General features: G+C 56.6%; 1 protein-coding gene across 1 annotated transcript; it reads left to right on the top strand.

Annotated features, from left to right (window-relative positions):
* The first annotated feature begins 634 nt into the window (after nt 1–634).
* FLOT1 (flotillin 1) lies at nt 635–15,907 on the top strand. The gene is made up of 12 exons (XM_064737937.1): nt 635–789; nt 1,473–1,548; nt 1,635–1,725; nt 3,215–3,358; nt 4,930–5,049; nt 5,390–5,485; nt 6,489–6,641; nt 7,878–8,059; nt 9,324–9,369; nt 11,958–12,095; nt 14,030–14,185; nt 15,176–15,907. Exons 1-12 carry the CDS (start codon nt 747–749, stop codon nt 15,245–15,247), a joined length of 1,317 nt encoding a protein of 438 aa, XP_064594007.1. The 5' UTR covers nt 635–746; the 3' UTR covers nt 15,248–15,907.
* The last annotated feature ends 308 nt before the right edge of the window (nt 15,908–16,215 follow it).

Genomic DNA, 16,215 nt, shown 5'->3' with positions numbered 1-16,215 from the left:
GACAAGATTCTGACCATGAGTTGACCAAGAGATAACCATGACCATGACAGAACCACAGATGTAAGATGACCATGATGTGATTGTGGCTATGAGCTGACCATGACCATGACTCTGAGATGACCATGACATGACTGTGAGCATGTGATAGCTGAAACCAACAGATGACCATGACATGACCATGACCATAATGTGATCCTGACCATGAGATGACCATGAGCATGAGATGATGGTGATCAGGAGATGACCATCGCCATGATATGACTGTCACCTTGAGATGATTCTGACCATGACACGACCATGGCTGTGAGATGACCGTAATACGATTATGGCCATGAGTTGACCCTGGGATGACCATGAGATGACCATAAGCTGACCACGACCCGGCCATGGTCTGGAGCTCCCCAGACCCCATCACTGCCCTCAGCTCCAGGTTCATCCCGAGCTGAAATTGTTCATTTCCCATAGATAGTACTAAAATCTGAGCACGGCGCAGCCAATGGAGCGCCGAGAAATCAGGGACGTCACTGGTTGCCAGGCAGAACAGATTTCCCCTTCCCGCCCTTGACGCGGCAGCCAATGGGAGGCCGCGTGTTGGGTGACGTCACCGCGCTAATGCGGAAGTGGCGAGCGCGGGGGGTGCCGGGATCAGGGCGGCGGTCGCGGATCGCGATCGATCCCGGTCGGCTCCGATCGATCCCCATCGATCCCGATTGATCCCCATCGATCCCCGGCCCTCCCTCGCCGCGATGTTCTTCACCTGCGGCCCCAACGAGGCCATGGTGGTGTCGGGTGAGTTCAGGGGGCCCGGGGGCTCCTGGGGACCCTCAGAACTGCTGGGAACCCCCAAATCCCCTCAGAATTTCCCGGGAACCTCCAGAATTCCCCAAAAACTGCTGGGAAAACCAAGAATTCCCCCCAAAAAACCCAGAAGCCACCCAAACACTCCCTGAAATCCCCTGAATTCCCTCCAAAAACTTCCAGGGAGCACCTAGAATCTCCCCCCGCCCAAAATATCCTGGGAACCCCCAAAATCGCCCAAAATTTTCCAGGAACCCCCAGAATCCCCAAAACCTCTTGGAAAGCCCTAAAATCCCCCCCAAAAATCCTCCAGGGAATTTCCAGAATCCCCACCCCCAAAACTCCTGGGAAGCCTTCCGGGACCCCCAAACCCACCCTGGGACTCCTTGGACCCCTCCCAGCTCCTCCCAAACCCTTCTGGGATTCCCCCAAACCCTTCCCGAGGGTCCCCCCATCCATTTTTTCCTCCCGAGAATCCTGGGGACCCTTCCCAAGTTATCCTCCAAATTTTCCCCCGAAATTCCCCCCTTCAAAACCCCTGGGGTCCCCCCTGACCCAGCCAGCCACCCCCAAACCCCTCCTGGGACGCCTCCCAAACCCATGTCGGGGATCCCTGGGGGTGTCCCCGAGTCCCCCCGGGATTTCGGGGTCCCCCAGCTCTCGGTGCCCCCCAGGTTTCTGCCGCAGCCCCCCGGTGATGGTGGCCGGGGGCCGGGTGTTGGTGATCCCGTGCCTGCAGCAGATCCAGCGGTGAGGAGGGGCCCGGGGGGTTTTTTGGGGTTCGGGGCGTGGGGGGGATCCCCAGAGATTTGGGGTGACCTCCTCGGCCCCCCCAGGATCTCCCTGAACACGCTGACGCTGCCCGTGCGCAGTGAGAAGGTTTACACCCGCCACGGGGTGCCCATCTCCGTCACCGGCATCGCACAGGTACCCCAAAACACCCCGAAAATACCCCAAAAATCTCCCATCAGAAGCGCCAAAAATCCCCCAACCTCCCCTCCCAAATCCCCTCCTGGACCCCAAAACCAGCCCAAAGACCCCCAAAAAATCCCCCAAAACACCCCAAAAATCCCCCCAGAATTGCTTCCTGTGCTCCCAAAAATCCCTTCCTGGACTGCCAAAATCCCCTAAAAATCCTCCAAAAATCCCCTCCTTGGTCCCTGAAAATCCCCCCTCAGAATCCCCAAATATCCCCTCCTGGACTCCCAAAACCCCCTAAGAAATCACCCATCAAAACCCCAAAAATCCCCTAAAAGTCCCCTCCTGGACCCCCAAAAATCCTCCATCAGAACCCCCAAAAATACACCCAGGACCCCCCGAAATCCTCTTCGGGATGCCCCAAAATGTCCCTCGGTACCCCCAACCCTCCCCGGACCCCAACACCCCACTGGGACCCCAAAACCCCCATTCAGAACCCCCCTAAAATCTCTTTAGGATTCCCCAATATTCCCCTCTGGACCTCCCAAAATTCCCCCGGGACCCCCCAAATCCCCCCAGAAACCCCAAATATCCCACGCGGATGCCTCTAAAACCGCACTCTGAACCCGACATTTCCGTGGAACCTCCCAAAAATGCTCCGGGACCCCCAAATTCCCTCCGTGACCCCCCAAACCCCGTGTCCGAACCAACCTGGGTGGCGTTGCCCTTTTAAGTGAGGTTGTGGTGGGGCCTACTTAAAGCGGCGATGGTAGCGGGAAGCGCAAAACACCGCGGGGGAGGGGAGGAGCCCTATAAAGGGGATTTGGAGTGGTGGGGCCCATCGGAAACATTTGTAAGGGTTAAAAACGGTCCTAAAAAGGGCATTTAGGGGTGAGGAATCCCTTAAAAGGAGCTCGAAGTTTTGGGGGTCCCCAGACCCCTGGGATGGGAGGGGGAATCCTCCTTAAAAGAGGCTTGGAGTGGTGGGGACCCAAAAATTCCTTAAAAGGGGAAAAAACCCTTTAAAAATCCTTTAAAAACCCTTTAAAAAAACCCATTAAAAACTTTTTAAAATGTTTAAATTCCCTTTAAAGCCCCTATAAAAACGTTAAAAACCAAAAAAGGTTTGTGATGGGGCAGCCTCCCTAAACCTTTCTTAAAGGGGTCAAGGTCCAATTCTTGAGGGGCTTGGGGTGGTGGGGACCCCAAAATCCCACTGGGGGGTCTTGACCTCCCTTAAAAGGAGTTTTTGTTGGTGGGGACCTCTTTAAGAGGGGTAAGACCTCCCAGAAATGGGCTGGGGGTCATGGAGACCCCAAACCCCTTCCAAGAGGATGAGACTCCATAAAAGGGCACTGTCCTGGTGGTCCCCACCCTGTCAAGCAAGCAGCCTCTTAAAAGGACAATGCCACACCTACTCCTTAAAGGGGCCACACCAATTTTGGGGGGTCCCAGGGATGGCTGGGGGGGTCCCCAGATTATGCCAGCCCCCCCACAGGTGAAGATCCAGGGGCAGAACAAGGAGATGCTCGCAGCTGCCTGCCAGATGTTCCTGGGCAAGTCGGAGAGCGAGATCGGCCAGATCGCCCTGGAGACGCTGGAGGGTCACCAACGCGCCATCATGGCCCACATGACCGTGGAGGTGGGGCTGGGGGGAGCCACGCCCTCTTTGGGGAACCCATGCTCCTCCCAAGACAGCCTCACCCACTTTAAGAAATCCCAGATCTATTTGGAAAGTCCATTGGCCCAAAAGTTATGCACCTGAGGTGTCCCCACCCACCTGGATGGACACACCCCCTCAGGGGCTGGTTACACCCCCCCCTTGGAGTGGGATGTGACCCTTTAAGAGACCCCTCCCCCATTTGACCCCATAAGCTCCACCCCTTGAAAAGCCTCACCCCTGGAGGAGGCCACAGCACTGATGAAGCCACACCCACAATATTCCACCCTTTTGCCAAAGCCCCGCCCACCCGCACGAGACCATCTTTCCCTGGCCCCACCCCCTTTAAAGTTATGCCCACTGTGCCCTGCCCCTGCCATAAGCCCCGCCTCCTTTCCTGACCCCACCCAGTATTAGCCCCACCCCAGCTCAAAACCACACCCACCAACTCCACCCCATGACTCAAGCCATGCCCCCTGGGTCAAGCCACACCCCTGCCCTAATCCTGACCCCACCCCTCAATGTTAGGCCATGCCCACCCAGCTCCCCCCAGTACAAACCCCACACATGGCCCCACCCCTTAAGCCACACCCACCTAGCACCACACCCTTGTTCAAGCCATACCCATTTTGGGTCAAGCCACACCCCCTAAGCTAAGCCACTCCCCTGACTCCACCCTGGGGTCAAGCCACACCCACGTGTCCCCACCCCTTGTTCAAGCCACGCCCCTTGTGGCTCATTCCAAGCCCCCTAAGCCTCAAGCCACACCCCCAAAACCAAGCCATGCCCACTTGGCTCCACCCCTTGTTCAAGCCACACCCCTTGGTTAAAGCCATACCCATTTTGATCAAGCCACGCCCATTGGATGGGACCACACCTACCTGGCTCCACATGTCTGTACAAGCCACACCGCCCAACAAAGCCACACTCACCTGGCTCCACCCACTTTCCAAAGCCACTCCCAGTTGGCTCAAGCCACACCTCACCTTAAGCCTGACCTCTTTCTGCTTAAGCCACACCCACAGAACCAAGCCACGCCCCTGAGATCAAAGCCACAGCCCCAGGATAGCAGCTCACCTGCCTAGCACGGCCCATTGTCTCAAGCCACACCCCCTGGATAAACCACAGCCACCAACTCTGTGCCTTTCTCTGCTAACCCTTCCTTATTTTCTCCATGCCCCACAAAGCCCCACCCCAATAAACCCTGCCCAATTTAAGCTCCACCCCCTTGGGCCCCTCCCTGCTAAGCCCTGCCCCACAATGTCTCACCCTATTTGAGTCCCACCCTGCTAAACATTGCCCAGTTTGAGCCTCTGCTAAGCCCCACCCTGCTAAGCTCCACCTACTTGAGCCTCACTTCTTTAAGCCCCGCCCCTTTGACCCCACTCTGCTGAGCTGTGCCTAATTTGAGCCCCATCCTACTACTCCTTGCCCCTTTTAGCTCCACCCCACTGAGCCCTGCCCAACTCAAACCCCACTCTCAGGCCCTGCCCAGCCAAGCCCCACCCCCATTTGAGCCCCGCCCCACTAAGCCCCGCCCTGGCCCCTCCCAGGAGATCTACAAGGACCGGCAGAAGTTCTCGGATCAGGTTTTCCGCGTGGCCTCGTCTGACCTGGTGAACATGGGCATCTCCGTGGTCAGCTACACCCTCAAGGACGTGCACGACGAGCAGGTGACACACCCGGGCATGGCTGGGGACACCTGGGGACAGCCAGGATACACCTGGAGACACCTGGGGACAGCTGGGATATACCTGGGACAGACCTGGGGGGCAGCTGGAGATACCTGGGCACACCTGGGACACACTTGGGACACACTTGGAGATGCCCAGGGACAAGATGGGGACACCTAGGACACACCTGGGCACAGCTGGGATACCTGGGGATGCCTGAGACACACCTGGGATGTGTCTGGGGGGATGGGGTGACACAGGTGTGACAGGGAGGTGACACAGGTGTGACAGGGAGGTGACACAGGTGTGACACAGGTGTGACAGGTGTGTCCCCGTGCAGGATTACCTGCGCTCCCTCGGGAAGGGCCGCACGGCGCAGGTGCAGCGCGACGCCCGCGTGGGAGAGGCCGAGGCCAAACGCGACGCCGGAATCCGCGTGAGTGACACCGGGGACGCCTGGGGACACAGCTGGGGACATTAAGGACACCTGGGGGCAGCTGGGTCACCTTCCTGTCAGTCACCCCCCACTATTCCCAGTATTCCAGGTGCTCTCCCTGTGGCTCCCAGTTCATCCCAGTGCTCCCAGTACCCCTGATAGCCCGAGTACCCCAATCCCCAGTACCTTCCCAGTGCCCTCCCAGTGCCCCCTTCATGTTCCGTTCCAGTCTGTCCCAGTCCCTCCCAGTGCCCCCAGTACCCCTTCCCCAAATTGCCCCAGTGACTCCCAGTACTCTCCCAGTACCCCACTAACCCCACTCCAGCACCTCCCAGTTCTTGTCCAGTTCTTCCCAGTACCCTCAGTACCCCAGTCCCTCCCAGTGCTCCCAGTGCCTTTCTAGTCCCATTCCAGTTCCTCCCAGTCTTTTCCAGTACCCCCATTCTCCAAACTGCCCCAACACCCCCAGTGCACCCAGTGTTCCCAGTACCCCTTTCCCCAGTCCTTCCTAGTCCCATCCCTGTGCTCTCCCAGTCCCTCCCAGTTCCCTCCCAGTCACTTCCAGTCACAGTCCAGTCCCTCCTAGTCCATTCGAGCCCGTTCCAGTTCCCTCCCAGTCCATCCCAGTCCCTCCCACTTCCCTCCCAGTACATCCCGCTTCGTCCCAGTCCATCCCAGCTCCTTCCATCCCCTTCCACTCCATCCCAGCCCCTCCCAGTCACATCCCGGTCCCTCCTAGTCCATTCCAGCCCCTTCCAGTTCCCTCACAGTCTCTCCCAGTCCATCCCAGTCTATCCCACTCCCCCCCAGCCCCTCCTAGTCCCATCCCAGCCCCTCCCAGTCCCTCCCAGGCCATCCCAGTTCACTCCCAGTCCCATCCTAGTCTATCCCAGCCCCTCCCAGTCCCTCCAGGTTCCATCCCGGTCCCATCCTCATCCATCCCAGTCCCTCCTAGTCCCATCCCAGTCCCTCCCAGTCCCTCCCAGTGCCGCTGTCCCCGCAGGAGGCGCGGGCGCGGCAGGAGCAGGTGTCGGCGCAGCTGCTGAGCGAGGAGGCCACGGCGCGAGCCCAGCGCGACTTCCAGGTGGCCCAGGCTGAGTGCGATGGAGCCGTCAGCGCCCGCAGGGCCACGGCTGAGCTGGCCTTCCAGCTGCAGGTGAGGCCACACCTGGACAGGGAACACAGCTGGGACAGTGTAAACCAACACAGCTGGGACAGGTAGTTAACTCACTTGGGACAGGTAACAAACTCACCTGGGATAGGTAACACAGCTGGGACAGGTAAAAAACCTGGGACAGAAAACACACCTGGGGCAGGTAACACTTGGGAGTGTCACAGGGCCATGGCCTGTCTGGTGTTTCAGTTACAGGTAACTCACACATCTAGAGATAGGTTACAAACACACCTGGGGGGGGGCTGGAAAGGGGGCTGGGAGCTCACCTGGAGACCTGGAAACTTCCAGAACACCTGGAACCTCCACATCCTGGGATTTCCCCCCAAATTTTGGTCTCTTGGGTCACCTGAGGATGCCCCCAGGCTGCCTGAGCTCCCCCTAGAGATACCTGGCCCCCCCTGCCTGGTGTCACCTGTCCCTCTTATCCCTCCCGATGGATTTGTGACCTGTCTCCTGTGTCCCCCATCCCCATGTCTCCTGTGTCCTCTATCCCTGGGTCCCTGTGTCACCTGTCCCCCATCTCCCTCCCTTGATGGGTTTGTGACCTGTCCCTGTGTCCCTTGTCCTCGTGTCCCTTCCCTAATGGATTTGTGTGCTCTCCTCTGTCCCTAAGTCCCCGTGTCACCTGTTCTCGTGTCCCTCCCTTGATGGGTTTGTAACCTGTCCCTTGTGTCACCTGTGCCCCTGTCCCCATGTTTTGCGGAGATAAACAAAACTCTGCAACTTTGTGAAAGTTGTAAAGCCAGTACGTTTATTATTACAGCGCCGAATGCATGCGGAGATTGCTCTCCTTAAAAGACATGTGTACCTCTGGGAACTCAAGGTCCTTTTTTATCCCCCATTTACATATGCATGCAATTTCACAGTAGGTTCATACATATTCCTTTTTACAAATTTCGCGTGACATTTGCTGCTAGTTTTTCTTTATCAGAAAGAATTCCTAGGTCAGGTTGACCTGCTCTCACAGCAGTCTCTGTCTCTTTTTATCACTCTCTGTCTCCCCCCCTTATCTCTGTCCTTCACTGAAGCAGTTTCTCTGAGCCTAGGCTTTTGCAGTCAGGTTAAACAGCAATGTTTTCAAACTACAGACCAACTCAAAGATATACATTTCACCTAAATCAAAATGGATTTCTGCTCTGGAGAATTTCTACTCTGTCTCACCGGTGTCCCTCCCCTGATGGATTTGTGTCCTGTCCCCCATCCCCCTGTCCCCCACAGGCAGCCCGTTCCCAGCAGGCCATCGCGGCGCAGCGCGGGGAGGTGGCGCTGGTGGAGCGGGCGCAGCGGGTGCAGCTGCAGGAGCAGGAGGTCGGGCGGCGCCGCCAGGAGCTCGAGGCCACCGTGCGCAAACCGGCCGAGGCCGAGCGCTACCGGCTGGAGCGGCTGGCCGAGGCACAACGGTGAGACACTGCCCCTTTAAGGGTGGCCACGCCTCTCTGGGGACGAGCCATGCCCTCCTCTGCTCAGCTGTGGTGGTGTTCTGGGGGGTTCCACCTGTTGCCCTTTTAAGAGAAGTGTTGCCCTTTCAAGAAGCAACACCCGCATTGTGGTGGGTCCCACCAGTTTGGGTGGAGTCATTGCCCCTTCAAGAGAAGCCCCACCCCTTAAAGGAAGTTACACACCTGGTGGGCCCCACCAGTAAAGGTGAAGCCATTGCCCCTTTAAGAAGGAGCCACACCCTCACTCAGGCCCAGTTCTAGTTTAGGGTGTCCCACCCATTGCCCTTTTATGAGAAGTGCTGCCCTTCAAGGAGAACCTGCACCCTCACCTTGGTGGGTCTCACCATTTTGGTAGGGCCATTGCCCTTTTGAGAGAGGTGTCACCCCCTTTAGGAGAAGCCCTGGTGAGTCCCACTTGTAAAAGTGAAGCCGTTGCCCCTTTAAGAGAAGTACTGCACTGTTAAGACAAAGCCATGCTCTCTCCAAGTCCACTGTGATCCTGTTTTAGGGGGGTACCACCAGTTTGGGTAGAGCCATGGCTCCTTTAAGAGAAGTATTTTAAGAAAAAGCCACACCCTCACCATCGTGGGTCCCCCCAGTTTGGGTGGAACCATTGGCTCTTTAAGAGAAGCCCTACCTGTTACAGTGAGTCTTATTCCTGGTGTGTCCCTCCCTAAAGGTGAAGCTGTTGCCCTTTTAAGAAGGAGCCATGCCCTCTCCCAGTTAGCTGTGGTGGAGTTTTGGTGGCTTCCACCTGTCTGGGGAGAGCTGTTCTCCCTTTAACAGAGGTGTTGCCCCTTTAAGGAGAAGCCACACCCTCACTGTCATGGGTCACACAAGTTTGTGTGAAGCAATTGCCCCTTTAAAGATAAGTCCCACCCCTTGTGGTGATCTACCTTCTCATTGTGGTAGGTCCTACCTTGGGTAAAGCCACGCCCCTTGAGAGAGAAGCCACACCTCCTCCCAGTCAGCCACCATCACGCCTTAGCGGGCCCCACTATTCTGTTTTGTAGTCATGGCCCCTTTGGTAGACCCGTTGCCCAGCTGGCTGCTGTCATTGCCCTTTTAAGTCCCATTGCCCTTTTTAAGATAAGCCACAGCCCTTCAAATAAACTACACCCCCCCCCCGCCCCCATGGACCCATTCATAATGCACCATTGCCCCTTTAAGACCAGCATTGCCCCTTTAAGAGCAGCCCCACCCCCTGACTTTGCGCCCCCTACAGGACACAGGTGCTGCTGCAGGCGGAGGCTGAGGCCGAGACCCTCAAGGTGAGTCTGGGGGGCCCAGGGGAATTTGGGGGGGTCCCAGGTGAGGTTTGGGAGTCACAGGTGAGATTTAGGGGGTCCTGAGGAGATTTTGGAGGTCTCAGTTGGATTTTGTGGCCCCAAATCTGGGAATTTTTGAGTTTTCTGGGAAATTTTGGCTCTCCCAGAATTTCAGGGGGTCCTGATCTTGTTTTGGGGTTCCCAATCCCATTTTTGGGGTTCTCAATCCCATTTTCAGGGGTTCTGCCCTCCTTTCCAGGGCCCTTGCCCTGTTTTGGGGTTCTCAATCCCATTTCCCATGTCCCCAGTGCTGTTTCAGGTCCCCAGTCCTGTTTCATGACTCTGATCCTGTGTTGGTATCCCTGATCCCATTTCCATTGTCCCCAATCCCGTTCCTGGGTCCCCGATCCTGTTTCAGGTCTCCAGTCCCATTTTGGGTCCCTGACCCCTGCTGGTGTCCCCGATCCCCTTTTCGGCCCTGATCCCATTCCTGGGTTCCTGATCCTGTTCCTGGGTCCCTATCTCATTTTGGGTCCCCAATCTCGTGTTGGGTTCCCGATCCCATTTAGGGTCCCCAATCCCATTTCCTGTCCCTGATCCTGTTTTGGGTCTCCCATCCCATTTTGGGTCCTCGATCCCGTCTTGGTGTCCCCAATCCCATTTGGCTCCCCAATCCTGTTTAGGGTCCCCCATCCCATTTTGGGTCCCCAATCCCATTTTGTGTCACTGATCCCATTCCTGTGTTCCCAACCCCATTTCCAATGTCCTCGATGGTGTTTTCAGTCCCAATCCTGTTTTGGGATTCCCGATCCCGTTCCTGGGGCTCTGCCGCCATTTTTGGGTTCCTGATCCCATTTTTTGGGAGTTCTGTCTAGTCTGGGTCCCTGATCCCGTGTCAATGTCCGTGATCCCCTTTGGGTCCCTGATCCCATTTCCAATGTCCCCAGTCCCCTTTCATATCCCCAATCCCATTTCCGATTTCCCCAATGCCATTTCGGGTCCCCGATCCTGATTTTGGGTTCCCAGCCCCATTTCTGAGCTCTCTGACCCCATGTCTATGTCCCCAGCCCCATTTTGGTGTCCCCAACCCCATTCATGTCCCTGCAGGTGACGGGCGCTGCCCCTGACATGACCATGGCCTCTCATATGCATGCCTGGGTTCCCAATCCCACTTTGGGTTCCCACTCCCACTTCCCATGTCCCCAATCCCATTTTGGTGTCCCCAATCCCATGTTGTGTCCCTGATTCTGTTTTTGGGGGTTCTGTCCCCATTTCATGTCCCCAATTCGGTGCCGGTGTCCTCAATCCCATTTCCAATGTCCCCAATCCCGTGTTGCTCTCCTCAGTCCCATTTCCAATGTCCCCAGTCCCATTTTGGTGTCCCTAATCCTGTGTCGTGTCCCTGATCCCATTTTTGGAGGTTCTGTCCCCATTTCGTGTCCCCAGTCCCATGTCGATGTCCTCAATCCCATTTCCAACATCCCCAGTCCCATGTTGTGTCCCCACAGCTGACGGGCGCTGCCCGTGCCATGGCTGTGCCCTCTCATGCCCATGCTTGAGGTCCCAATGCCGTTTTGGGTTCCCAGTCCCATTTCCCGTGTCCCCAATCTCATTTCTGATGTCCCCAACCCTGTGTCCATGTCCCCAGATCCCATTTTAGTGTCCCCAACCCCATTTTGTGTCCCTGCAGGTGACGGTCGCTGCCTGTGCTGTGGCCTCTCGTGCCCGTGCCTGGGTTCCCAGTCCCATTTCCCATATCCCCAATGCCATTTTGGTGTCCCGAGTCTCATTTTTGGTGTCCCCAATCCCATATTGTGTCCCCACAGCTGATGGGCGCTGCCCGTGCTGTGACCGTGCCCTCTCATGTCCATGCCTGGGTTCCCAATCCCATTTCCCATGATCCCAATCCCATTTCCAACATCCCCAGTCCCATTTTGGTGTCCCCAGTCCCATGTTGTGTCCCCACAGGTGACAGGCGCTGCCCGTGCTGCAGCCGTGGCCTCTCATGTCCATGCCTGGGTTCCCAATCCCATTTCCAATGTCCCCAATCCCGTTTCCCATGTCCCCAATCCCATTTGGTGTCCCGAGTCTCATTTTGGTGTCCCCAACCCCGTTTCATGTCCCCACAGGTGACAGGCGCTGCCCATGCCATGGCCGTGGCCTCTCATGCCCATGCCTGGGTTCCCAATCCCATGTCAGGCTCCTGATCACGTTTTTGGGGGTTCTGTCCCCATTTTGGTGTCCCCAACCTCATTGGTGTCCCCACAGGTGACAGGCGCTGCCCGTGCCGCAGCTGTGGTCTCTCATGCCCATGCCTGGGTTCCCAATCCCGTTTTGGGTTCCTAATCCCATTTCCCATGTCCCCAATCTCATTTCCGATGTCCCCAATCCCATTTCCCATGTCCCCAGTCTCATTTTGGTGTCCCCAATCCCATGTTGGTGTCCCCGCAGGTGACAGGCGCTGCCTGTGCCTCGGCCGTGGCCTCTCGTGCCCATGCCTGGGTTCCCAATCCCATGTCAGGCTCCTGATCACGTTTTTGGGGGTTCTGTCCCCATTTTGGTGTCCCCAATCCCATGTTGTGTCCCCACAGGTGACAGGCGCTGCCCGTGCCGCGGCCGTGGCCTCTCGTGCCCGCGCTGAGGCCGCGGCGGCTGCAGCCAAGGCCGAGGCCTTTGGGCAGTTCCAGGACGCGGCCGTGGTGGATCTGGTGCTGCAGAGGCTGCCCCAGGTGGGGACACCGGGGACATCTGGGGACACTAGACACACTTTGAGGATACTGAAGGACACCATAGTCACTTTAGGGAGGTTTTGGGGATACTCTGGGGACACCTGGGGGTGTTTTGGGGATATTTTGCAGACACCTGGGGACACCTTGAGGGTGTCTTGGGGACCCTTTGGGGACACTTTGGGACACTGGGGACACTTTGGGCATGTCTTGGGGACACCTGGGGATGTTTTGGGAGCACTTGGGGACACTTGGAGGACACTTTGGGGACGTTTTTGGACACCCAGGAACACTTTGGGGACATTTTCAGGATGTTTTGGGTACACTTGGGGACACTTTGGGAATGTTTTGGGGACATTTGGGGGCACATGGGGACACTTGGGCACACCTTGAGGGTGTTTGGGGGACACTTAGGGCATGTTTTGGGGACACTTGGGGATCCCTGATTTTTGCGGTTGATTTTGGGGATACCTGAATTGGGGACAGGAATTTGGGGATCCCAGGATTGTTGCTGATTTTGGGATCCCTGATTTTGGGATCCCTGTTTTGGGGCTGGTTTTGGGATCCCTGATTTAGGGGTCTCTGTTTTGGGGCTGATTTTGGGATCCTGGTTTGGGGATGATTTGGGAATCTCCAATTTGGGGCTGATTTTGGGGCTGGTTTTAGGATCCCAGGTTTGGGGCTGATGTGGGATCCCTGATTTTGGGATCCCTGATTTGGGGCCAATTTCAGGGCTGATATGGGATGATCCCTGATTTTGGGATCCCTGATTTCAGAATCCCTGATTTGGGACAAATTTCAGGGCTCATTTTGGGGCTGCTTTTGGGATCCCTGATTTTGGGATCACTGCTTTCAGGATCCTCAATTTGGGGCCAATTTTGGGGTTGATTTAGGGATCCCAAATTTGGGGCTGATTTAGGGATTCCCAGTTTGGGGCTGATTTGGGGATCCCTGATTTGGGGCTGATTTGGGATCCCTGATTTCAGAATCCCTGATTTGGGACAAATTTCAGGGCCAATTTTGGGGCTGATTTTAGGATTCCTGGTTTGGGGCTGATTTTGGGATCCTTGATTTGGGGCTGATTTGAGAATCCCTGATTTGGGGGATCCCTGGTTTGGGGCTGATTTTGGGATCCTCGTTTGATACAGATTTTGGGGATCCCCAATTTGTAGCTGATTTTGGGATGCCCAATTTGGGGCCAATTTTGGGGCTGATTTGGAGCATCCCTGACCTGGGGCAGATTTTGGGATCCCAATTTGGGGCCAGTTTCAGGGTTGATGTGAGGATCCTGGTTTGGGGCTGATTTTGAGGCTGATTTTGGGATTCCTGCTTTTGGGCTGATTTGGGGATCCTCAGTTTGTGGTTGATTTTGGGATGCCCAGTTTGGGGCCAATTTTGGGATCCTCAGTTTGGGGCTGATTTTAGGATCCCATTTTGGGCTGATTTTGGGCCGATTTTGGGATCCCTGATTTGGGGCTGATTTTGGGATCCCTTATTTTGGGATCCCCAATTTGGGGCCAGTTTCAGGGTTGATTTGAGGATCCCTGGTTTGGGGCTGATTTGGGCAGATTTGGGGATCCCTGACCTGGGGCTGATTTTGGGATCCCGTTTGGAGCTGATTTTGGGGCAATTTTGGGATCCTGTTTGGGGCAGATTTTGGGATCCTTGATTTGGGGGCTGATTTGAGAATCCCTGATTTGGGGAATCCCTGGTTTGATACTGATTTTGAGGATCCCTGATTTGGGGCTGATTTTGGGGCAGATTTTGGGATCCCGTTTGGGGCTGATTTGGGATCCCTGATGTGGGGCTGATTTTGGGATCTGCTTGGGGCTGATTTTGGGGCAGATTTTGGGATCCCATTTTGGACTGATTTTGGGATGTTTGGGGCTGATTTTGGGACCCGTTTGGGGCTGATTTTGGGGCTTTGTTTGGGGCAGGTGGCCGAGGCGGTGGCGCAGCCGCTGCTGGGGACGCGCCGGGTGACGCTCGTGGGCGGCTCCGGGGCCGTCGGGGTGGCCAAAATCCCCTCGGAAATCCTGGACTTGGTCACGCGGCTGCCGGGGGCCGTGGGGGCGCTGGCCAGGGGCTCCCAGGTGAGATGGGGAATTCGGGGAATTTGGGGGTCCCAGGGGGATATTTGGAGGATTTTGGGGGGTGCCAGGAGGGATTTTGGGCTCCCAGGTGAGCTTTAGGGGAATTTTGGGGATTTGGGGGTCCCAGGTGGATATTTGGGGGATTTTGGGGGGTCCCAAGAGGGATTTGGGGGGGGTCCCAGGTGAGCTTTAGGGGAATTCGGGGAATTCTGGGGTCCCAGGGGGGATCCCAGGTGGGTATTTGGGAAATTTTGGGGGTCCCAGGGGGAATTTGGGGGGTTCCAGGTGGAGATACGGCAGATTTTGGGGGGTCTCCAGAGGGATTTTGGGCTCCCAGGTGAGCTTAAGGGGAATTTGGGGATCCCAGCTGGATATTTGGGGGGTTTTGGGGTTCCAGGGGGGTTTTGGGGCTCCCAGGTGAGCTCGGAGGATTCAGGGGGTTTGGGGGTGAATTTGGGGGTCCCAGGTGGAGTTTGGAGCAGCCCAGGTGAATTTTGGGATGATTTTGGGGGATTTTGGATGGGCCTGGATGGGGTTTGGAGGTCCCAGGTGAGTCTGGGAATCCTGGGAGGATTTTGGGGTCCTGGGTGGATTTTAGGGGGAATTTAGGGGATTTTGGGGATCCCAGGTAAGGTTTGAGGGGAATTTGGGGGTGAACTTGGGGGACTTGGGGGGTCCCAGATGGATTTTAGGGTGAATTTGGGGGATTCTGGGTGGTCCTGGATGGGGTTTGGGGGTCCCAGGTGAGTTTGGGGAATCCCGGAAGAAATCTGGGGAGTCCCAGCTGGAATTTGGGGTGAATTTGAGGGATTTAGGGGGTCCTAGATGAGAACCGGGGTCTCTGAGTGGATTTTGGGGGGGTCCCAGGTTAAGATTTGGGGGGTCCTGGACAGGTTTGGGGGTCCCAGGTGAGATTTGGGGTGAATTTGGAGGAATTTTGGGGATCTTTAAGGGGAGGTGACGCCCCCAGGTCCCCCCTTGTCCCCTCAGGTGACCCCGACGGAGCCCGAGGGCGGCACCGGAGCCACTGAAACCTCGCAAAATTCCCCAAAGTGTCCCTGAGTGCCACCCCCAAGTGACACCAAAGTGTCCCCAAGTGCCACCACCCCCCCAGAGCCACTGGGACCCCGCTGTGTCCCCAAAGCGCCACCCAAGTGCCACCAGCCCCTGATGCCACTGCGTCCCCAAAGTGCCACCGGTGGCTCCTGAGGCCACCAAGATGCCACCGGCCCCCAAGTCCCTTTGTCCCCAGAGTGCCACCATGCCTTGCATGTCCCCAAATGTCATCATGTCCCCCAGTGTCCCTGTGGTGCCACTGTCCCAAGGTGCCACCTTGTCTCCTAGCTGTCCCAGAAGTGCCACCACCCTCCGGTGTCGCTTTGTCCCTTAAGTGCCATGCCCAAATGTCATCATGTCCCTGAAATGTCCCCAAGGTGCCACCACCCCCTGTGGTGTCCCACAAGTGCCACCCCCGAATGTCAGCACGTTCTCTAAGTGTCCCCACAGTGCCACCACCACCCCTATGTCCTCTGTGTCCCCAGAGTGCCACCACTGCAGTGTCACCCTGTCCCAAGTGTCCCCAAGGTGCCACCTTGTCCTTAAAGTGCCACCACTGCAGTGCTAGGTCAATAAATGTCCCTACGGTGCCACCACCCTCAGTGTCCCCAAAGTGCCAGTACCTCAGTGTCACCATGTCAATAAAGTGTCCCCAAGGTGCCACCACAGCAGTGTCCCTGTGTCCTTTAAGTGCCACCACCCCTGCAGTGTCCCCAAAGTGCCACTGTGTCCCCAAAGCGTCACTCAGGTACCACCATCCTCCCTTTCATCATGTCCCAAATGTGTCCCCAAGGTGCCACCACCTCCCAATGTCACCTTGTCCCCAAAGTGCCACCACCCCTTGCATATCCCCTAAGTGTCACCCTTTTATGTCATCATCATGTCCCCACGTCCCCAAAGTGCTGCCACCCCCTCCATGTCCCCATTCCTTACAAGTGCCCACCTTGTCCCTTGTCCCCAAGGTGTTCCCAAAG

Source organism: Zonotrichia leucophrys, unplaced genomic scaffold (assembly GCF_028769735.1).
Source record: "Zonotrichia leucophrys gambelii isolate GWCS_2022_RI unplaced genomic scaffold, RI_Zleu_2.0 Scaffold_135_121723, whole genome shotgun sequence".
Classification (NCBI taxonomy): Eukaryota; Metazoa; Chordata; class Aves; order Passeriformes; family Passerellidae; genus Zonotrichia; species Zonotrichia leucophrys.
Note: the sequence above shows the minus strand (reverse complement) of the source record. Positions and strands in the feature narration are given on the sequence as shown.